Below are 23,622 nucleotides of genomic sequence, written 5' to 3' on the forward strand. Positions count from 1 at the left end.
ATGTACACACAGAGTCTGTCAGGGCTGGTGGTCCTGCTGCTGGTCTCCTCGCTGCCGGCCGGTCACCCCACACCGCCGGCCGGCCCCCTGGCCCTGCGGTAAGTGTGGCTCTGAAGTCTCCCGGGGGGTTGTGATGGATAGATGAGATATCAGGAGCATGGAGGCTGGGGTTGCGGAGGGGACAGTGGAGCGGTTCACGAGCTCTTCTTCTGCCTGCTTAGAAGTAGCACTGAGGGAAGGGCTCTGGGTCGCTGGGAACCTGGATAGGTGTCGTGTGAACTGCGGGGGGTTGTTTGCAAAGATGATGCGTTTCATGCCCGAGACGCGGACCTTTAAAACCGTGCAGGGGGGAAGAGCTGGATAGCGATGACTCTCTGCATCCAAACCTCTAAATTCTGCTACCTGAGAGGAGCAGGCGCCTAGCCGCAACCCCCCGTGTGTTGCTGCTCTTCGAGGCACGCTGCCCTGTGCTCTTCCCCCAGCCAGGGCCAGCACCTGCCTGTTCTTGGAGCCGGCAGCTCCTTTGCTCCAGAGCCTGCAAAATCTCATGTCTGAGAAGTGCAGGTGCTCGTACCTGAATCCTCAACATTGCCTAGCAGCGTGAACACCGATTTTTGGCTTGGCCAGTCCTTTGTTCTGTTTTCCTACAATCCAGCTCCTGAGGAGGCAACGTGTGATTTTCCACGTGTGCGTCCTGAAACACCTGGTCTCTGTGTGCTCCTGTGCACAGTACAATTGCATGGCAGAGCTGCAAGTCTTCAGATCGAGCATCCAGATTCTGCTGACTTTAGTAAAACTACAGCCACAAACCATACTCCTGCTTGGAAATCAGTAATTACTTCGGTTTCCTTTTCCAATGAGAGCATGGATCCCATGTATCTGACAACAAGAAGGATTACTTTGGCAAATGTATTTTGTTAGAGTCAACTGTCAGTTTGCTTTTTGATATCATATATTCCTGTTACGCTACCTAGATGTTTGGATGTATATATATCTTTTCTAAACCTTTTGGAATAATTCAGATCAAAATGTTTTGTGATTAATAATCAAACTATACATGTATATGCATGTATGCCAGATATGCATAATGAAAAAGAAGATGAGCCTAATGCAGTTAATAAGGTAAGTAAAATACAATATCAGCATTCCCACAGGTAGCAATGAGATTTCTGATGAAAGAGAAAAAAATCGGGTGATTTGAGGCAAGTAGTAGTTTACAACCATAACTAAAATGGTGATGTTTGAAACAATATCCCAGGAATGGGCTGAAGCCATGGCAGGAGGGTGGTTTCCCATGAGCCAAGCTCTCATCAGCTCTGGGCTGCAGCCGCTGGCTTTGACCACAGCTTGTTTTCTTTGCTGTCTTCTGCAGGAGCGGTTTGGGTAGTCCTTCTTCTTGCCGGCTGTCCCGGACTGAGTCGGAGCTCAGGTGCCGCGTCCCGGGGGGGAAGCTGTGCAGCAACCGAGGCAGATGCGAGTGTGGGGTCTGCATCTGCCAAGTGACGGAGTCCGGCAAGTACTACGGCCCGCTCTGCGAGTGCCACGACTGGGTGTGCGAGATCTATGATGGGAAGATCTGCGCAGGTAAGGAAGCCACTATGGTGACAGAAGCTTAGAACATCAAGGGTATATATTATAAGCAGAAATACATTGGGAACACAGCACACTGAGATAGTAGAGACATGGTTATGTATGTGTCCCTGAACCGTGACTCTGAACAGGATTGTGGGCACATCCAGGGATTTCACCGGGTTAAAGAATACAAGTCAAAGGCACTGTCTCTGCCGTAAAATGGGACGTTCCCCAGCATGAGCTTCATATGCAGCGGGGGCAAAAGCAGGAGCTGCTTTGGGTTGGAGGCTCTGCAGACTGTTTTGAAGCTAATACAGGACACAATACTGCTTGAGTTTTTCATACAATATTGCTGCATTTGAACTGCTTGCCTAATGATGGCCTATGGTATCTACCAAGGCTTTTAACTATCTCTGAACAATCAATTTTGTCATGTAATTTTTTTTTTTTTCTCCTGCTATGAGGAAGGTTTGGTCTAACAGGTACTACACTGAGGGCATATAAATATGAAAACTGTGTTTTTCTCTAAGTAATGGTGATGCTTTCCAAATAGAGACTCAATCCAATGTAATTGTATTGTGATTTCAGAGATTTCCCCACTGACACTGTGTTCTTTAATGACAGATGAAATAACATACTTTTCTGGGACAGAATTTAGTCCCTGACAGTTGTGGAACAAATCACTTGGTTTGCATCTAAACATTATCACTCTTTCATCTTTCCAGCTGTCTTTACTTAAGTTTCTGGGCTATTTCAGTCAGATTTTGGATTTTTTTTTTTTTTTTTTTAAGCAGCTTAGAATAGGATTTTAGAAAAAGGCAGGGAGAAGAAATGCCATCACATTCCTAAGGGGATTCAGCCTGGAGCTTGATGAAAGAGGCCACAAGGGTACTTCATTTCTAGTATCCCTGCTTCAACAGCTTTACCAGATTCACACAAACGTGTCATCTTTTCAGGCCAAAAATTGCAATTAGGTCGATGGGAATGTTGCAGGAATTCTCCTGGTAAGAGGATAATACAAATGCATTCCAGGAGTGGGTTTGGCAAAATTTGTAGGAAAAAAAGAGCAACTTATTTTAGCAACAATGTAGCTGAGAATAAGAAGTCCAATAATAACATGAAGAGATCAAGGATGGAGTTATGAGAAAAATATTTGTATTTGGCACCTATGACTTTAGAGTTTTGTGGAGAAACTGATTTAACTACTCTGTAGTCAGCAGTTGTAAGTCCAGTTACATAAGAAATACCGGGGCTCCGCTGATCAGTTCGGTGCTTTGCTGTCCCAAACGTGAGTTTTCTGCTTGATGGTGTGATTTCAGTATGCTTGCTGTCATTGCTGGGGTACTTGTATGAGGTGAAACTGAAAGCTCCTCCAACTTTAATATTCTGCTACAAGCTCCACTATTATGTTTCTGTTAATGTCACGAGCATGGCTGCAAGTTTTGTCAGTGCTTTGGTGGAAAGGGGCGCTGACAGGATAAACAAACCCCAGAGATTTCTGACAATATTTAGCTTTCGTGTAGTACTTCCTGCAGCAGTTCAAAGATGTGAATGTGAAGGGATTAAAAGTTTTTTAAAAAACATTTTTTTGTAGATGTCACCTTTTGTAGCTGGAGTATTGAAGCCGTGTTACCACTGAGATGTCAAATAATTTAAATTCACTCTTCTGGAAAAAGAAGTAGTAAAAAATTCAATACAAAGTAATGGGGAGGGAAACAGCAGTGAAGGGCCTAGGGGTTTTGCTTGTTTGGTTTGAATTTTTTGACAACAGTGCTGAAAGTCCAGCTGGCTTTTTTTGAGTCCAGGGCTGCCCAGTACTGCAGGAGAGGCCCTGGGTAAATTCTTTGGGGTTGGGACACGGGGTCTTGATCTGGGTGGTGCAAATCCTCCTTCCAGGCTGTGCTCCTTGCCCTCTTCATTTCCCCCTCCACATTTTTAGTCACTTAACTTGAAGTTGTGTGTCTATGGAGGAGGGGAGAGTAGAAAAGATGGTCAGATCTAGTAAAACTGGCAGGAAACTGGCCTTATGTTGTGTAAATAGCAACCCACCACCCCGACCCTTCAGTAAACTGCATCTTCTGATGTTTCTTAATGCTACACCACAAAGCTGATTCCCCATACATGACATACTTGCCTCTTTTTTTATTTTTGACTCAGTGATTAAATTATATTTCCTTTAGGTGAATAGCCAGAATGTCTTACTGCAGTTCTATTCCTGTTTCCCGCTTTTTTCTTTTTTTTTTTCTATTTTTATTTTGATTTTTGCTGTCTCATTTCACTGCGGGTCTCTGCTGATGAGTACAACAATAGCTGCCGACTAATACCATGTGCAGAACTTGCAGAGACTAATTGAATATTCCTCTAGAGAGTCACGGTGTTTGAGATTAATGCTGTCTCAAGCAAGCTACTTTTCAGGCTGCCAGAATGATGCTTTTTTCAAGTGACTGATGTCTAATCACCGGTGATGTTCATATTCAGAGTTAGACATGCAGAGTTGTTTGAGTCACTGGTGCCATAGATAATGGTGTTTCCCTGCCAGTCAGTTCAGGCATATCGCCACCTCCCTCTCCTGTCCAAGCTAAACAAGATACTTAGTTTCTCAGTATGCGGCTCATTGTCTTCAAGGCACTTTCTGGGTCAGATTCATCTTCTGGAGCAGTCCTTGGACACTCGTATTCTGAAGAGGGGGGTCCTGAAGATAGAAAATATTTCCTTCTGTTTATGACTTGCTTTTTCTTATCACCTTGTATAAACAATGGAAAAGAGATTATGCCGTGAGTAATGAAGAGGAGCAGATACAAATATCTCTGTGCTTTTACCCTCCCTTGAGACTTCTCTACTGTATTTCACTTCCGTGATGTTTCCAGGTGCTTTGGAGGAAATTCTGATCATTTTTTTGACTGTTATCCCACTGAGATTGATAAAGCAATAGGTGACCTCTCATGGAGTCAGAAACGAAGAAGAGCAGAGAAATGAAGTGCTGCAGTCTGAGTCCTGCTCAGTGGCCTTTTTGTCTGCCTGCCATAACATGGGGTGTAGAGGAAAGAAAAGTGGAGTCCCAATACTATCATTCTCTTTGCAATGTGGGTGACATCTTTATTTTGTCATTTTCTGCTGATCTTCAAGGAGATGTGCTGAGAGGAGGAAGACTGCAAAACACTGAATCAAAACCCCAAAGGATTTGTGCATCATTCAGAGCAGACAATATATTTGTTGCTGTTTATCTGCAGATAGTAGTTCTGGCCTCGGACAGTTTCATGTTGCCTCAGGCTTTATTAGCAGGAGTGAAGCCTGTGTTGTGTGCAAAGGAAAGTGGAATGCGGCACTAATTCCTACCACATCGCTGCCTGATGCCTATTTTTCTGTGTTTTTGCAGTACAGAGCAAAATCACTTTCAGTGATTTTTTTTTTTTTTAGTTAAACTTTTTTACTGTGCATGTAATTAATGAAGATAGAAAAAGTAAATTAAGCATAGACTTCCATGGCCAAGTGGAGTGGGAACACTAGGTGTTGCTAGGGAATGCTCCACAGAAATTGCCAGCTGGAACATGAGACAGTATGATTGCACTGCTCATAGCTGGTGAGATCAAGGAGCAGATACAATTCAGTGTCAGCAAAGAGTGCAACATAAGAAGAAGTGTCCTCTTTGCTTGCAACTATATTCATTATCTTAGTTTTCCATACTTACTAAGATTTTATAAACAATTTTTCTTCCAAACCAAAATACCTTTTACACCTACTGAATAATAGTGGTACTATGTGATTTACCACTGCCATAAGCAGTTGCTGGGGAACTTTTGTTGCCTCTGTCCAGGCCACTGAAAGATCTTTCTCTTTCTTTCTCCAAAGCCATAGTTACTGTAAGTGCTGTACCTATTTTAAGACTAGTTCAGCAATGTAATGGCAGTGTTAGTCGTACGCTTTTACAGCCAGAAGTGGTATTATAGTTACGTGAAGGACAGAAAGATATCAGTGCCATTGATTTCCACTCTGTAATGCTTTAAACTATGCAGAGGACACAAGTGAAAAATCAAATCGACAGGGAGTGGATGTAGAAATACAAGATAAATCCAAATTAAAGTATTGATGTAATAAGTAGTTATGCATCCATGTGAGTTTCTTGGATATATGGCCCTATATATCAGTTGGAAAGAGCTGGAAATTGAGAATGGAATCTGGACAACATTTTGAGCTGAGGGCTGCTCTTTGCACGAAAGCTGAATAGTGTTTTTAAGCAGAGCTATCTTAGTTGGGTTGGGAATACTCTAACAATTGTGCCTTTGTATTTGTATTGAAGGGAGGTCTGACACGCTGATTTTTCATTGAGCAGCATTTCTTGCTAGAAGTGTGAAGAAAAGCCAGTGTGTGACCTGCATTGATTGCTGTTTTATCTGGAGTGAAATTCAAAGCCCTGGATTTTGAGAACAGGTGTAAGCCTCTTCTCTGTCAGAGGCCACATTTGAAGAGATTCAGCTGTGGCACATGTGGTCATTGGAGACACAGCCTCCTAAAAAGACAAAGTTAAAAACAGGGCAGGAGGCTACTGATGGGAATGGAGGTTGCAGTTCTTTTCTGACCTGGTTTGCTTTAGTCTGGATTTCAGAACTTGGCTTCAAGTGGCATTTCCTCCTGGAGCAGGGATTTGTAGGTGTGATAATAGCATGCATATTCATCTCAAAACAAGTCTCCCAGACTCTAGTAGAAGTGAAATTGTGATAGCATAGACCTCACTGTGGGCTCGTTGCCTTGCTAAGCGCATGAGGTCCCGGGCAGACTTACAAAGTGCAAGCTAAAGCCCATATTATTCTTGGCTTTATGCTGTTGGTACCTGATCTAGGTAAACTCAAGCAGCCTTTGATACATCTACAATTGCTCTAGTTCCAAATGCAGTGTGTGTTCACAGCAGTTGCGAGCAAGGCACGAGGAGGCAGCTCAGAGAGGCACCATGAGGGAAATTACAAGGGAGGCGTTTTGAAAGTATTTTATTAAACGCTTTGTTGCTAAATGCCTATCCCTTGTTTTGAGCACCTTGAGTCCTTTGTCCTTTTCAAACTGAAGCACTCATCTGCAGGTGTTACTAGTGGAAAATGTATGCTAGTTTGAAAACTAAAAGTGAATGTGCTGGGTATGTGGAAGGAGAGGCTTTTGGCAGCACCTGGCAGAGCTGGAAAGCACCTGTTCTGGCCATCACCACCAGCAAAGCAGGGAGGGAGCAGCATTCTACTTCACCTTTTGTCCTTCTTTAGGCTGGGGTGACAAGCTTATCTGTTGCAGAGAAAAATCAAACCTTTGTGCAAGTTTTGACAATGTAAATGAGTGTTCTGAAGTGAGTTTGAATTTTTATGCTATTCGTGGGCTGATAATGAACTGAAGTCTTTTTTTATTTATTTGAAAACATACCCTTCATGACAAAACTGCTTCACAGACTGAGCCCTTTTATGAACACTTGGGTTTCATTATGATTAATATGGAAAAGATACTGATGATAGAAAATAGATGGTGTTGTTAATGTTACAGAAGAATGTATGAGTGATCTTATTTGCTTCATCGGTGGATGGGTTTCAGCAAGTGTTCTTATGACAGCCTTCGTCAGACAAACTGACTGGCTTGGTAAGATTTTCTATGCTTATTTAAAGTTTTATTATTGATAGGTGATCCTACAAAGGGCTTCAAACCATCCATTGTTTCTTCCACTGGACCATAGACCTTTCAGTGTAGGTGTTCCCAGGTAGTTTTCCCTGACAAGAAACATCACTGATTTAAAAAGTTTCCATGAGCTTTTTCAGCAGAAAAGAAAACATTGCTAGTGCTGTCGCAGGAAAAAGGGCACTTTGTGCCTAAAAAGGACTGGTGCTTGGCTGCCATGCAAAGAAAGACCCCAAAGTATATATGTGGTGCTGGAACCTATCAGTACTTTAACTAGAGTATATGGTGGTGGAGGGAGGTCATGTTACTTTGTGGGGCACCACAGTTGTATTCCTGGTGTCAAATTTCCTTTGGAGCTGGAAGGACTATGAAGAACACGGCAAAGGTGAAGGAGCTGGAATTTGAGGTTTTTTATTTGATTTTTTTTCTTTGATTTCTTTGCGGTTTTTTATTTTTATCTAGAAAGAGGGTGTTGTTTTGGCCCAAACCACTTGCAAGCCCTGCTCATAGCAATTATTCTACATTGAAAGGACACATGTCCATACCCGGTGAGGTATGTTTTTCTCCACTTCTCTATTCCAAGTCTGAATATGTAATGAAATAATGTTCTTCTTTTATACAATATTTTAAAAGGCTGTTTAAAATCTCCCTTTCCTGGTGATGGAGTGAGCCTTTATTTGCAGATAGGGGTTTATGAGCTGGTACATTGGGAGTGGGCTGGAACACGAACTCAAGCAGTTACATGATCAGGTTCTCATATGAAGAGGAATAAAGATGCAACGGAGTGTAATTGTAGTTGCACCTGTCCCCTTTCTTGAAAGGGCAAATACATTCCTAACACTCCTAAGACCTGCTTCGCCCTTCTGCCTGTCCACCTGAGTAGCAGCAGTGATATAATCTGGGGCATTTTCTTGCCAGCAGCTTAAAGAGTGGCAGTCAGAGTCTTTGGAGGCATATCTGGGGCATTTTACGGAGAAAGTGACTGGGAGTGCCAACTCTGACACTGGATGGAGTGAAATGAGTTATAACTTTGTGATTTGGAAAACATTACAGCCAAACACTATTGCCTCTGCAGCGGCATGCAGCAGCGGATATTGTGTATGGAGCACCTGGTCAGAGTATTCTGTTCCTGGAGGTGATGCTGGGGATGAGAAGAGGTGCCAGCAGGCTGTGGGAGAATCCTGCCATGCCCCAAACAGACTGCCACAGTCCACCTTCTTCAGTCACGGTTTTTCCAGTCCTATTCTTCCAGCAGCTCCAGTTCAGTCTTTTAAACCAGGTTGTGTCAGTCATTTTAAAAATTGGGGATGTTAGCTTTCATGATCCACAGTTATAGGCTACTGAATGCAAAACCAGCTCTTTTAAAATGTTTTTTCCCATTTTGCATGTAATTTCCTATTTAATTAAAAGGATATATTAGAGTTATTTAAATCTTGAAGGTGTGTGGTTGACAGTTAAATGCTAAATCTGACTCTCTACTTTTAATGAAGAGTCTTGTGCATTTGCACCATGATACATCTTTTAATTTTGTATTCATTATGGTTTTCTCCAGTGGACTTATGCTTCAATGGCAGAAGGGAAATGGTAGCTTCCTGACATTTGAAATGATTTAGTTTATGATCTTGATAACATGTTTAAAGCAAGACATAAATGTTAATCATTTACCTTAGTCCATTCATTTGTCTGAAATGTGCGGAACAAGTACGGCAAAGCAGTTTGTTGTGATGCAACACAGATTTCTTTATGCCTCATTTCCTTGCTGCAAGTGTTTTAAGCTATGTTTTGCAGAAAGTAACTGGATATTTGTTAAAATCAATGGTGCAAGTTGATTGAGTCTCAGAAGACAGAAGACCCTCTTCTTCAGAAAACCCTCTTCCTCTCCACTTCCTGAGACACCCAGACTCATTTCTTGTCTGTCCTTTCCCCTTCAGACATTCTTGAATATAAGTAGAGCTTGTATGTGCTTTGAACGGCTTTTTAGCAGATGAAGATACAGGCATTTCTTTTAGGGGTGAATAGCAAATGGCGTTTATCTATGACCAAGAGGTAAACTTACATAATCAAATCCATTTCTGTGTCTGTATGTCCTGGTGAGTATGTGCTCTAAAAAAATATTAGTTGAGGGATTTTCTTTGTCTTTTCAGTTGTACACCTATAGTTTTTGTCTTGTCCTTGGAGCAATTCCTGTGACTTTTAAACTAGTAACAAACCTGGATGTCTAAAATACTTTTCTGTTGTGAATAACCTGTTTTCCAAAGGAAGAGTTCAGAAGCTGAAATGGAACCACTTTCCCTTTCTTTCTCATATAGCCGCATTGTTTTCTTTGGGGAATGAGACACTCGACTGTAATCTCTCTTTCCTTTGAACAGGGTTTACTGGATTATTAGGGACCACAAGCTGATGGTAAATTCAGCTGCCGTGCTCATACAAGTGGAATAGATTCCTTCCCTCCAGAAAAGAATGCAAGCCCCACTCCAGGTGGTGAGAACATGTCCAGTATACGACACTGGACTGTAATGATCACAGCATCCAGCTCTGATATACACCATCTTTTTCAGTTCTTGCAACAAGTTGCTAGAAGGTATATACTTTTCTGCTGATATTGAAGAGAGAGGGAGATGAGGGTCAGAGATCAAAAATATACTTCTAATCATCTTTAACTGATGGTGAAACGAGCCCAAGTATCTGAGTCCCACTCAGGGACTCAAACCACTGAGTCCCCATCAAGTGCAAGAATAAAATGTGATAGTATGAAAATTATCAGTTAGGGCTGTGTCAAAAAAGGGTAATTTTTTTCATGTTTAGATGCTAAAAATAGTATTTTGTACAAATATGTTATGTATCCCTTTTCCAAAGAGCCATCTATGCATTACATACTACTGAATTGTTGATTCCTATGTACTGTTATTCAAGTGACGGCAGCTTTGATTTATGAAAACAGCCAGTGTTTTTCCAGCTTAAAAGTGTTCCACCTATAAATAAGGAGGTGAATTTCTAGCAGGTCAATCCCAAAAAGAATCGGTCAGAAAAACAGCTTGGTCATTCAGACTATTCTGAAATAACTTTGGTTAATCGAGCTAAGAGTAATTATTTTCAAAGCTATTCCAGAATGACAGGCTTTTAAATAGAAAGAAGGTTCTAAGTTCACATCCTTTTAAGCCTACCGTGAAAAGATTGTAAAGAAATGCTGACAACTGCAGGTGCAGTGACATGCCTGGTAGACTGTGTTCCAGAGAACAGTCCTCAAAATCATGGTTGGTAAAGTCATGTTTTGAAGGATTACTGGAGAAGTTCTGACCTTTCAGTTCAGGAACAGGGAAGAACAGACATGGAGAAGGACAACCAATGTCATCATACTTGCAGAAGGTCCAAATCATGCTGAACAGTGGCGGTGACATGACAAAAATCCATATAAGAACATGTTGCAGTGTGGGTCTCCTGAATGCATTTGTAGAATTGTGCCTTTTAATCACTATATGCTTTACATGTAAAAAAATACTTAAATGCAAGCTCTCGGAACACACCACACTTTCACCCTAACGATCTGCACTGACTTGGTTCTTTCTCAAGCAGTTTTTAAACTGGAAAGAATAGCAACAGTGAATTAATTGTACGACAGTAGTCTGACTTGCAGTGATAAGGCTGAGATGTTCTGTTACAGAATCATAGAAGTCAGTATTACAAATTTACTTAGCTTTTTTTCTGGTGCCTTTGTAGTCAGGTAAATTCTGTGGGAAGCAGATAACCAGCAAGAAATTTATTTAAAATCAAGATGGTCTTGAAGCCCTTCATTGGAGTACTGTTGTAGGACTGGTAGTTCTAATGACCATGTTTTGAAAGAATTTCATTTCATTCTTGCTTCTGTTTCAAGCCACAGACAGTCCTCATCACAAACACAGTGAGTGTAATGAAGCACAACTCCCAGTCAGTGCTTAGGAAGAGATCCAAGTGCCAGCTATCGCTGAAAGAAAATTGCCCATCACCTCCAGAAAGCGCAGTTTCTCTAGATGGGAATTGGGAATGTAGGAGCAATTGCAATTGAATACAACTACTCTCCATGTATGTGGGTTTGCCTACAGTCTACGTTTGTGGAAATCCTTTTATTTAAGGCAAAATGCCCAAGTTCTATTTTTACAGTTATCCTTTACGGGAAAAAAAGAGATCAGTTTTAGCTGGCCCAGCTCTCATTTAGTTTCTTAAGCCTGGCTGATTCAGCCACTGCAGCTTAACCTAAGGCTGGCGTGCCCTAGAGAGCTCTTGGAGCAATGTCTTTCCTGCTTCCGTTACTGAAAAATCCATCTGAGAACATCCCAGAATGAGCCACTCTGCGTAACCTGTTCCTCCAAAAGCTACAGATACAGTGAAATTTTCTTCTCATTCCCGAATATATTCCTTGCTCATTTCCAGGACTTTAGGGCATCTTGTTACAGTGAGAGGGACTGGAACATTTCCTACTGCCTTTTTTCCCCAAGACTGATTAATTAATTGAAGCATAGATGAGAAATGTTAGAGCGTATCATTGGCATTTGTTGTAAACTGCTTTCCTTTGTACGTGGCCTCTTCTAAACAGAGGCTTAACTGTGGCATAAATTTGTGTATCACAATAAAAAATAATTGTGCAAGGTCTTTTCAAGATTTATAATGCTTAACTTCCTACTAGCTGATTGTGTGTGACACACAAATGCAACAAAAAAATGGACTGGAGATGGGATTGGCAAAATTACCAAACCCCAGTCATGTACTTTGTTAGATTTAGGAGTGGATCATGTCACTCATCTCTACTTTTCAGGTTAAAAAAATGTTTTAATAAATGGAAATGGTGTGGCTTTTTTTTTTTTTATCTAAACAGAAGCCTGTTTTCTGCTGACATAAGTCTAATGAAATCAATACAGTTATGCCAACAGAGAATTGGTCTCACAATATTTCCTTCCCTTATTTGACCAGAATCTCCAGTTAATAGCAGACAAAAGTACAACAGCATCATACAGACCCTGTCATTTAGCTGCAAATGGTAATGGTATGCAAATAATAACAATCATGAAATCTCCAAAGTTTAGAACACTTTTAAGTTTGGCAACATTTTACATGATTTTCTGTTTTGTTTTTCTTCTGTGTATTGTACTGCTGCAAGGAGTTACTTGTTAGTCAGTGGTAGTTTGACAGGACATTTACCAAAATAATTCTTCTCCAGACTGGCAGAGTTGGACTTACCAGAAATGAGACTTTTGTGTGGAAACATTATGATAAATTAAAGGTAGTCTTTCAAAGAGTTAGACTCTTCTGTATGGATTAAGGATTCGGTTACACTGACAGAACTATCCCAAGTTTTATTAAATGGTCTGCTGATTTGGAAAGTCACAGTAAGATTAAGGTTTTGTAATTGGATGAGCAGGGTTTCAGTCCCTTCTCCCCTCACCATCTTAATGCTTTTGTATATGAGTTCTGTGGGATTTTGGTTTGTGACTAAGAAAATTCCATTTTAAATGCAACTGTTTAATGTTTAAATGTATGTCTGCTAGGCTTACGTGCAGCTTGTAAGAGATTTTATTTACAGATATTATCCAGAAAATATAGCATGGTTGCTCGGTAGGTGGTTTCAAAGAGACGTATCACATGAGAATTTTTTGAATTAAGTTTTTGCAGCAGAGTGTCTTGGAGGATATATCTAAATAACACAGTGACCACAGACTTCATTTTATTTCATGGGTGCCTATCAAAGGAACTCATAGTTAGAGGTTTTAAAAATAATCTTACTCTGCCTGGGACATCGTTTATGAAGCTCTTTTAAAACAAGCACGTAGTGCCTCTGGCCCTTCATATGGGCTTCTAGTCCTCTGTCTTTCAGGGTTTCAGGTGTTGCCTTGGCTTTTCCTCCATCTTTATATGTACGAGCAGTGGTTGCCAGCCCCACTCTGAACAATTTGGTTACGTCCAGTTGCCAGATCTTTTTTCCTAATTCCAGTCCCTGTTCTCAGAGTCTTCTCTGCTTTTTGGGTGGTCTCTGTATGGCCCAAATCCTTGGCACTGCTTGTTACATGTTTCCTAATCCATTCCTCTGGCACATCAAAGAACAGTTTCCATGAGGGCCTGGGTGGAAGTTAGACCCATCTTGGCTCTCTTTATACTTCTTGGTGGCTCTTTGTCAAACTGATGACCTCTGCTTTAACACTTGTGATTGAGGACTATTTCTCAGAGGAGGCATGCCTTCAACAGAAGTTGAACTGCCTTGGGTATTCACTGACCTTGTAGAAGTTAACTGCAGTTTTATGAAATTGAATACTCTTTCTTAGCTCATACTTTATTCATGTGGGTGTTGTTCAGTTGTAGAGGCTCCTGGTAGGATATGAATCTAAACCACAGATTTTTTAGAACAGGCATAAATCAGGTGTACACTGCTGTATCAACATTTCTTCCTGCTTCACCCCTTTCTCCTTCCTGGAGTAGGTGGCACAACATACTGAAATTTTAATTTATTTTAGTTACTCCAAATTATCTGTGCATTGCTTTTCTTATTATTATTGATCAGAGTGAAAAATCTTGTCATAGGGAGACTGTGGAATCTGCCACTGTGGGGTTTCAAGAACAGGTTGGACTGTTAAGTTGGACTGGCAAGTTGGACAGGTTGGACTGTCAAGAACAGGTTGGACTAACTGATCTGTCAGGAAGGATCAACACACACTGCTTTGTGTCTCCAGGCACAGAAGTGGACCGAACAATCTCTTCCAGAGGTCTCTTTAAGGCTGATTTTCTTTAATGCTGCTGTGAAACCAATTCTCAGCCTGGTGTTCTGCTTTAGTGAGGAGGATCTGTGGTGGTGTAATGATAGCTTTTGTCATACTATTATGTTTCTCCATATAATAATTTGGAAAGGTATGCATAACCATTGATTTTAATCTGTTAAGACTAAGAAATTTCATCGTATGAATTATTTATAATACTGTACAAAATATGAGTGTCGGTTTAAAGTTTCTAAATGACTACATTTCTGAATGACCGCTACCAAGTCTCTAAGCAGGAACGAACCTGGGAACAAGCTTGCTTCTTTAAAGCTTAAGCATCTTTTCAACAGAGAGGCATAAATCAACACTTTCTAGAGATACATAGTGGATTGACTTCTGTAACAAGCTCAGAGTCATGGAAAACATTTTTTATCTAACCCTTGCAATTTGATGGTAAGTTAACATTGGAAGCATTAAATTTTTTTTATTTGCTTTGTTTAAACAAATGGATTCTTAATCAACCACTGACCTTATGGGTAACTGGCAAAATATACAAAACAGCAAGGGAAAGTGAATGATTGCCCTGCAGTTTGATGTGGGGTGATATAGACCATGACAATAATGATATTCTAGAAGCTCCTTATTCTTGTTAGCTTCATTAAACCGCAAATAACATAATTCCTACTTAAACAGGAACTACATCTGTTCTGCATTTTTCACTGGAAGTAAATATGTAAAAATGTTTTGTCAGATAATGTAAAAAGGCTAGCACATAGTACTACGTTGCTAATAAACTTACACAAATAGACTAGTTTTTTAAGTGCTGCCATGGGGATATGCATTCCCTATATTGTCTCAGTGCAACATTACACCCCCTAGAAAGTTATTTGTTCTTGAACAGCAAGGCACTGAACCCTGTACTGATAGTTGAAATCATTGCCTAGATTGATGACAAGTCAAAAGATGTTGCCATTTTGGGGGTGCAACAATTCTATCAACCTGGTTTCTTTCATATCAGTGGGAATCGGGGAACGGCCACTACTATTCCCTTCTTCACCTTTAATACACAGGTTAATGCCATATACACAACATACAGCACAAGTCTGTATGAATGTTTCTTGTTCCCTCTTTCCATCTGTTGGTCTTCCCTCATGGCCTAGGCACGTGATCTTCATTGCAATTCTTGTGCACGTTTTCAGGAAGGAAGTGGGGAGCTCCACCCGCACAGAGAGCTTCCCCAGTCTTCTTTTCTCCTGCATCCAAGCAATATGAAAACATTGCTGCTAAACTTTTCCTTTATCCCAGTGTCCCCCACATCTCTTTAGGCAAGCCCTTCACAGAGTTATGTTTTGCTGATAATATGTCATTCATTGTTGCTGCTGAGAAGCAATGATTTCAGAAGCTGCTGTAAGGGAAATACCTGCATTTCTGGACTGTATATTCTATAAAACCAAATAACTTCGTGGTGCTTAAAATTTTTTGTTCCATTAACCTCAGAAGAAAAGACAATATTTTTAGAAGGTGATGTTACTCCATCTGTACTGTGCGACAGAATTGCCACCTCACCAGTGTAGTGACAGAGGCTGGTGTTGAAGAGTCCCATAGCGTCTTGGCATAATGGACATTCCCATTGTAAGCTATTCTTCCCCTTTTGCTCTGTCTTTCTTCCCCATGTGAGTCACATAAGCAGTTTTAAATGTCTTTCGGTGAGTCATATAGGATTGCTGATGGACAGTTTTGCCAATTCTGTCCCTACTTTAATGTCACTATATGCAGAGTCTCTTTGCTACCTAAAAGCCAGCATTTCATTTGGTCATCTACTTGACACCTTTATAATAACTACTTACTTTCCTTAAGCACACTTCTTTTGTCATAGCAATGGCAAAACCTCAAGCTTTGTTTTTGCTCTGAACTGTCAGTTTGAATTTTTAAATCCTTTTTTAAAAATGGATCAGACTGAGCATTACGTTGCCTGCATACCTCCTAACACCTTCTGGCAAGCATCAGAAGCCAGAAGTTCCACTCTGCTGTGGCTTATTGCTTGGCTGAAAATGAATCAAAACGCACATAGGATATTTAATGTGGTTAAAGTGAGAAGAAGGAAAAGACTGAAGGTTGGAAACAAATGTAAAGACTTCGTATGCAAGCAGCAGCTGGAATGTATGAGACTACACGCAGTACAAAGTGTTCCTCAGAACAGGAAAATGTAGATCTCTTATAGCCGCCACAGTTTTTAAATAGTGAATTAATTTTGTAATGGTAACATTCACAAAATTCCTAACCCAGTGGTTTCATTCAGCCTGCAAATGGAGACAAATGCCTGAAGACGTTGTGTGTGTGGTATAGAAAGAGGAGACTAAGCTGGCAGATGCTAAAAATTGATAGGGGAATACTAACACCTTTCCAGGCAAACAGCTAGGCAGGAAAATCCTATTTCAGACACTTGGATAGGCTAGATATATTCCTAGACAAAATGTGGGAGAGAGCCAAAAAAGATGATTTGTTTGACTGCTGTGCTGAAACGTACTGGCATTACAAGATATATTTTAGCATTAAAATGAAATGAGCAGACAAATGAACATAGTTCAATGTCTTCTTTGCTTCCCCCCCTAGTAATGGCTTCTTCCAAGGTAGCATTTTAACGATTAAAGTACTTTCACACTATTTGTTATAAAAAATGTACTTAGAAATGCAATTTAAATAAATATATTTCCATCCCCACCCAAAACACTCGTGCTTGTAAATTAAGCAGTTAAAAAATACTTGCATCTTAGCTTTTGAAACTTCTAAGTTTGACGACTAAACCAGATCCTGTTCAGATGCAGTGGAGTGACTTGGAGAGCAGAGCATCACCATCTAAACACGCTTCTGGTTTCTGTAGAGACAAATAAATGCAAAGTTGTATGGATTTTCTTGTTGTTTTGAGCTATAAACGTTAAAAACAAAGAGTCATTGTATTTTAAATGGAATATAAGCATCCATAATGCTTTTAAATACCGTGTGTTCTGCTGTTCTTGCATGCGGTTTTTCTGTTCATGTAGCATGTACGTTGGCCAAGGGTGCACTTTGCTATGCCTGGCTTTCAAACAGTTCCAGAGCCAATACAAGAGCAGCTTTGTCAGGAGTTACTTGGTCTATAAATGCATCTTGAAACTATTTTTTCATTTTCTTTGCAAGATGTCCTAGTGATGTATTCAGATTTCAGTTTATGTTTGCTGCTGCTTTCCAAACACCTACTGGTAGGATGTTCTACAGAGGGGTCTTTGAAAATAGTGTATTACATACCATTTATGTCAGTCCGCTTCTCAATTTTTGTGTTTTCTTTTAAATATATTTCCACCTGTGTTTTAACATGGCTGGGAAATGTGATCACTTTTCTGTTTTGCAAAGATCCTAAGAACACTCTCTGATTTACAGATCTTGGGGAATGAAAAGTGATACAGAGCCATGCGGTCCCCTGAACAGATTTGTGGGCTTCTCTCTGTAAACGTTTTAAGCTACTATTGTCCTGAACATTCAAGACATATTTTTTGGTTCCCGAGTAATGAGACGTGGTCCTGAGAATCCCATAAAGAATTGCACAATTCCGAAATGAACAGGGAATTGACAGAAACATTGGTGTTGAAACAAATACTGTAGGGGATGCCTAGAGGCAACCCTTCATCCTGGAGGATGAGCAGGAGGATTTCATCAGAGGGTGAAAGAGAGGATTTCATGCTAGATAATGAAATGAGGATAAAGTAAATAGGCACAGATACAGCTGTTAATAACTATTAGAAACAACATTAATTTTGCTTTGTTGCTTTGCCTGCCTGCAAAACTTCAATTACTTTGCCTGCAGTGTTTGTAGTGATAGTAGTAAAATTAGAACATGCAGGTACAAGTAGCAGAGGGTACCTACATAGGCATTTGTTTTTCAAGCAGCAGAAATGGTGGGGTTAGGAAAATTAAACTTCAGGAATATTAATAGCATCTGTGTTGAGAGAGCATTTTCAGGCTCTTCTTACCACTGGTATTGACAGTAGGTGTCTTCTTGTGTCACAATTTTGATTATGTTGCACACTCAACTCTACAGGCAGACTTACCTTCATGACCAAAAGAGAAATTTCAGCGCTCCTTTCTGAAATTTGGCTGTACATCCATCTGTACTCCCCACCAGGAATCCATCATATGTCAGAATCAGTTATTTTTTTCGCTTTTGTGAAAAGTGCTAGTTCTCATGGTCAAGAAGAAATTTTGGCAGGAAAAAACTGAATATGTGAGTTAAAGACCCCTCTGAAGGATATCCCTTTTTCTGTATACCTCTTATTATAAACATACCAGACATACCGAACTTAAATCCAGCTGGTAGCCACTCACAAGTGGTGTCTCCCAGGGCTCGACTTTGGGGCCAGTCTTGTTTAATATCTTTCTCAATGATCTGGATGGGGGAATTGAGTGCTCCCTCAGTAAGTCTGCAGATGACACCAAGCTGGGTGGGAGTGTTGATGTGTTTGAGAGTAGGAAGGCTCTGCAGAGGGGTCTGGACAGACTGGGTCGATGGGCTGAGGCCAACTGTATGAGGTTCAACAAGACCAAATGCTGGGTCCTGCACTTGGGTCACAACAACACCATGCAATGCTACAGGCCTGGGGAAGAGTGGCCTGAAAGCTGCCTGGTGTTAAAGGACAGTGTGTGTCCAGCCAGCAGCGTGCCCAGGTGGCCAAAGAGGCCAACGATATCCTGGCTTGTATCAGGAATAGTGTGGCCAGCAGGAGTAGGGAGGTGATCGTGCCCCTGTCCTCAGCACTGGTGAGGCCGCACCTGGAGTACTGTGTTCAGTTTTGGGCCCCTCACTACAAGTAAGATGCTGAGTTGCTGGAGTGTGTCCAGAGAAGGGCAACGAGGCTGGTGAAGGGTCTAGAGAACAAGTCTTATGAGGAGCGACTGAGGGAACTGGGGCTGTTTAGTGTGGAGAAGAAGAGGCTGAGGAGAGACCTTATTGCTCTCTACAGCTACCTGAAAGGAGGTTGTAGTGAGACAGGTGTTGGTCTCTTCTCCCAAGTTAACTAGCGATAGGATGAGAGGCAATGGCCTCAAGTTGCTTCAGGGGAGGTTTGCACTGGATATTATGAAAAATTTCTTTACTGAAAGAGTGGTCAGGCATTGGAACAGGTTGCCTAGGCAGCTGGTGGAGTCCCCATCCCTGGAAGTTTTTAAAAAACGTGTGGATGTGCCACTTTGGGACATGGTTTAGTAGGAATAGTGGTGTTGGGTTGATGGTTGGACTCAGTGATCTTACAAGTCTTTTCCAACCTATGATTCTATGATTCTATTCGGTAATATATTTTGCCGTCACAAGGTAAGGCTTGTGCAGTCTCAGGGCTCGTACTTTTTACCATCTTTTTCAGCAGCATTGGTTAAATTGTGAAAACAGAAAGAATGGGCTGGTTTGTAGCCACTCTATTAGAACAGCATCAGAGAATGATTTAGGTTGGAAGAAACTTGGGGAGGTCAGTTGGTCCAGCCTCCTGCTGAAGGAGGGCCAGTTTTGGATTGAGATTAGTTGCTCAGGGTTGTCATAGATATGCAGTTAAAACATGTCTATGTGACAGGATAAAAAAAAATCAAAAGAAGTACAGTTGAACTTCTGCTGAAATAATTAATCTGACACATTTGACAAAAATGAGAAACATTTAAAAACATTTTTTGACATGAGGAGATGGGTTATGAAACTGAACTGATTTATTTTGCCATTTTCTTTATTAAAAGTAGAATGCTTTTATCCTGCAAGTTGTTTTGTAAAGCTCTGTAGTTTAAATCAGAAAAACACCCAAGCCTTGAGATAAACACAGAGACAAAAAAGAAAAATTTTGTCTTGGATTGTCTTTTAAGGAAAGGCTGTTAATTAGGCTAGTTGTGCCTACCTCATTAGCACACAATCAGTCCATCTGCCCGAGATTACTTTCTGTTTCTCATGTTTCTCTGACCTCTTAAGCCTCTAGCAGACTTGGCATTTTCTGCTGAATAAATGCTAACTGGCTGGGTTGATTGTTCATGGTTTTCTCCATGAAGTGTGCGATGGGCATTTCCTGTTGGAAGACAAGCGGAAGGTGGTACATGATACTTGTCAGAAAGCAGGAGGATAGACTTGCTTAGTCCTGCAATTAAACATTTATGAAGTTGCAAGACCTTTAAAGCTCATGAGTTGAATATACCCTGAAAGAATGAACATGAAAATTTCATCATTCAAATAAGAAAAAAAATGGTTTTATTGCTGGGGCCCAAATGTCTCTCTGTTAGTGTAGGATGCAGTCATAAAACTACTATCTGTGTCTCAGACTTCCTGTCTAGTAAGAGGCCACTAATGATCAAAAACAGTGACATGATTCATGGTTCATCACTGCTAATACCAAGTTGTGTTGTGACTGGTCACTGAAGGCTTAATGACTCCAAGTCTCACAATTTCTGGGGGCTTCAGCCACAGCTTTTTTCTAGCATTTAATTACAGCCTTGCAAAGCCAAACGCTTTGATGCTGCTTAAACACTGGGTTAAGAACTGGAAGGTCTTGTTGCCCTAGTAAACGGGACATAATGTTTACCATCCTTCCATAAAAAGCTATTTTAGATGATGGTTGAAGACTTCCACCGAGCTGTTTGGTGTGAAAATATCTAATATATTGCTACCATGTACTCAGTCTGGTCTTGTCTGTTAAGTCCATCATCAAGAATAAACTTACCAGCAAAAAGTTAAGTAAAAAACCCCACCTAGGTGACCCTTTGCTCTGTTCGTCCATCAGCGGGGAAGTTAACAGTTTGTCTATGATTGCCTGTCTCACTTATCTATTACAGTCTATTTGTTCTTCCTAACCTGTAATTACTTCACTGGATCTGCTGAAATATCCTCTGATTCACATTCAAACTATTTTCAGAAACACCCTTTCTGGCATGGCATTTCGTTGCTCAGTAAATATGAAGAGATGCTCAAGATTTGCTTTATTACAAAGTTCTGAATAGCACTGTGAACTTATTGCAGTGGGAGGTTCCAGCCTGGCAGCAACTCAGAACTGATTTGCTGCATAAACTGAATGCCAAGAGATGGAAGCAGCAACGGTAGGAGGCACAATCTTGCCTCTCTCCAGTACTAAGAAACTAAGTCAAGGCAGTTCCACTTCAGTGGGATACTCTTACCTCTTCCAACATTTTCTCTTTATTTTAAATTCCAATTTGATTTTCAACATGCTTAAAAAAAACTTATGAACTTTTAAAATTTTGCGTTTCTGCCATTTTGATTGTTTCACACTTCCCTGTGCCTTAGGTGTGAGGGAGACCTAGCTCGCTGCCCCAAGTGGGCCAGATGTTAAGACCATGAATGACCTTCCCCTGCGAGGAAGTGGCTGGAGGTGACCCAAAAGGATGGCTGAGTGCCTGGCTGCGTCACGCGCTCTGAAGTGAAGGTGGCGAGCACATGAATGCAGCCCACCTTGAGACATGGAGCAACTCTGCTTGATCTCTAGAAAAGCGTGTCACTCATGTATGGCTGTGGTTTCCTGTGTATATGTCTAATTTGTTTGTGTGACCGCATGGTTTTACTCCCCATCCCCAAATGGCAGGTGATAAACGAGGAGACCTGCAGGCTCGCTGGATGTCAGAAAGTGTGTAGCACCTACTGGAGGGTTTAGGGGGACGGCGCTAGTTTCTGGGTGTAGGCAAGCGAACCAAGGAGCCTCTGCTGCCAGAAGAAATACAGATTTGTTTCCATATCTGTACCAAGAGCTGGAGAGACTGTGTCTAGGTTTGCTCAAGCAGACAAGAGCACACTAGATCCAGATTTTTGGCCTAATAAACTATCCTGGTAAACATTTTAAAAGCCAGCAAGTCTTGGGATACCCCATACTTTTTGTCCTGACAAGAAACAAGAACTTGTGTTACACTGTATGTACAAATGGGAATGATTAAGCTCAAAGAGGCATAAGATCTCAGTGTGGGATTTTAGGTTAACTTTTTTATTTCTGAGACACGTATTGCTACTGGGAAGTTAATGCCTTAATGGCTTTCCTTATTTTTCTACTTGCCTTTACCTTTGTATTCTTTAATATTTTTGGTGTATAGTTCTAACCTTTCATTCCCATTATTGTATGTATGCTGTACTGTAGTACTAGAACTGACAGGTTGTTCCCATTTCTGTGTACAGGGTTTTTATTTAAAAATGGACTACTGAAAGGTTATAGGAAAAAAAATACAGCAAAACCCTTGCCAAGCCAAGTCATTACTTTTAGGACCATCTCTTATTCTTACCCTAATGTCCTTTCAGAAAAAGAATTTTTTAAAAATGTTCACTGTACATATGAACTGGTTGAGTAACACAACAGTACATTTTCCCCAACTTTGATGAGGAAAGTAAGAATTCTGTAGTGCTCTAATACTCAAAAATGCATGTTGCTTTTAGTAACAAAAAAACAACAAAAACAAAAAAAAGCCTGATATTAACTTTAGAAGAAACAATACTTTGAGAAAGTCAACAATATGCTATATACAATTATCACTGCAGGCCCTTGAATGAAGGGTAATGAAATTATATGCAGGTGTGAGTTGCTTATAACACTTTTGGAAAATGTGTCAGACTGAAGAGTGTGAATAATCATTAACAAATTTTTAAAGGACTACAACATTTAAAACTGTTAGGAGAAATTTGGGTTTTACTTTAAGTTACATATTTTCCTTGCATACTGCTTTATTTTAATAAGCGCTGTCAGTTGAGGAGCATTTTATTGTCCTCACTGCTGTCAGTCTATTCCCATGAAGCATGATTAAATTAAATTCTGACTCTTGACAGTTATCATTCACCCTGCTTTCTTAGAAAAAGATGCTTCCCATCATACTTGGGACCTGTTGCCTTACTTGTTTGAAAACTGCCCTTTTTACTGTTAGCATATGTTGCATTCTTATGGCTAGAATAATACAAGGAATTATATATTATACCTCTTTTTTTTTACTCAAATAAAGACCACTAACAATGTATCCAACTTAGACTTCAACTTTGCAAGTGATGTTTTTTTTTAAAGTTACATTTCAAATTTTTTTTACTTATTGATTTAAGATTAGTGGGTTTTAATGCTGATTAAGCTCAGATTGCTTATATTGGTTGAAGCTTCCTTCCATTTACCTCCTTGGTGTAATCTGTACACTGTACTTCTGTAATCTGAAGTGAAGTGCAGTCCTGTTTGAAAAGTTGCTCTAAAATAATATTCTCTACTAGTTACTTTTCAGCCAGTATTAAATATCAAAAGAAATGAATGGAAAAAAGAAAATTGGTCAACAGTCTGATTAAAACAGGTGTAGTGTCCAATGTTATTGACATTAAAAAATCAAATACAAAGTGGTTGGCAAGTACAAGGAAAATGAGTTCAAGGGGCAAATAGTACCTTGGGTATGAAAGAAATTTTAAGACTCTTCACTGCTACCTATTTCCTTTTTCCCTTATCCACTTCTTTCCCTTTAATGAGATGTTACTACTTCTTACAGAATTTAGTCAGAAGAGGTAAAGATGAAACATAAATACTGAAAGACTTATTACCTGCGAGCTTAAACAGCTTTGATGTGTAGAGTTGTCTATTAACACTAAATCAAAATACCTGAAGTAAAAAGTAAAGCGGGTGAATAGTATACAAGACTGCCAATTTAGGCAGTTTAATTTGTGATATTT

The 23,622-nt window shown here is 40.4% G+C and overlaps 1 protein-coding gene across 1 annotated transcript in view; it reads left to right on the plus strand.

The window, feature by feature from the left end:
• ITGBL1 (integrin subunit beta like 1) overlaps positions 1-23,622 on the plus strand; it is a 163,738-nt gene continuing 140,116 nt past the window's right edge. The window contains exons 1-2 of the mRNA XM_075424326.1: positions 1-98; positions 1,373-1,584. Coding sequence (XP_075280441.1) covers positions 1-98; positions 1,373-1,584 — 310 coding nt within the window. The remainder of the gene's footprint in view (positions 99-1,372; positions 1,585-23,622) is intronic.

This window comes from Opisthocomus hoazin, chromosome 1 (assembly GCF_030867145.1).
Source record: "Opisthocomus hoazin isolate bOpiHoa1 chromosome 1, bOpiHoa1.hap1, whole genome shotgun sequence".
NCBI classification, from domain to species: domain Eukaryota; kingdom Metazoa; phylum Chordata; class Aves; order Opisthocomiformes; family Opisthocomidae; genus Opisthocomus; species Opisthocomus hoazin.